This window comes from Opisthorchis viverrini (assembly GCF_000715545.1).
Source record: "Opisthorchis viverrini unplaced genomic scaffold opera_v5_164, whole genome shotgun sequence".
NCBI classification, from domain to species: Eukaryota; Metazoa; Platyhelminthes; class Trematoda; order Opisthorchiida; family Opisthorchiidae; genus Opisthorchis; species Opisthorchis viverrini.
In genome coordinates this window covers 669084-669680 of record NW_008751819.1, presented here as the reverse complement: position 1 = coordinate 669680, position 597 = coordinate 669084, and the positions used below count along the sequence as shown (strand labels likewise).

Genomic DNA, 597 nt, shown 5'->3' with positions numbered 1-597 from the left:
GGATTCCGGCCTGGTAGGGGTTGTGTTGACCAAATCTTCACACTGCGTCAGGTGCTAGAACAACGCCATACGTATAAGCTACCCACGATTCTAGTATTCCTGGATTTCCGAGGCGCATTTGACTCGGTTGATCGGTCTGTTCTTCTTGAGACGCTTCCCCATCAAGGAATGCCCCGGAAGTTTGTAATCATACGTTCTTTGTATTCTCAGACTTCCGGACGTGTGAGAGTGAGAGCGGTGTCCGTCAGTGATACCCACTTTCTCCATTCCTTTTTTAACTTTGTGATCGATGAAATAATGAGACGGACGCTGGAAGGTTTCCAAAAACCTTGGTGTTCAAATAGCCCGTGAAGAAAACCTTGTCGATATGGAATATGCAGACGACATCGTTCTCGTGTTCGAAGAGGAGTAAAGGGCGCAAGTACTCTTGGATGAACTGATCAAAGTCATCCCGTCCTTTGGTATGCACTTTGCACCCACAAAGTGTAAGGTCATGCTTGTGGACGTGCAGTCACTGAACACGCCACTTACAATCCAGGGAGAGGCACTGGAAGTTGTGGAGCGTTTTACGTATCTTGGAAGTTGTATTAGTTCTGA

The 597-nt window shown here is 47.1% G+C and overlaps 1 protein-coding gene across 1 annotated transcript in view; it reads left to right on the top strand.

Moving 5' to 3' along the window:
• Positions 1-367: 367 nt before the first annotated feature.
• T265_14240 (hypothetical protein) overlaps positions 368-597 on the top strand; it is a gene marked incomplete at both ends in the record, with an annotated part of 9206 nt that continues 8976 nt past the window's right edge. Inside the window, 2 exon segments of the mRNA XM_009172711.1 lie at positions 368-408; positions 415-581. Coding sequence (XP_009170975.1) covers positions 368-408; positions 415-581 — 208 coding nt within the window.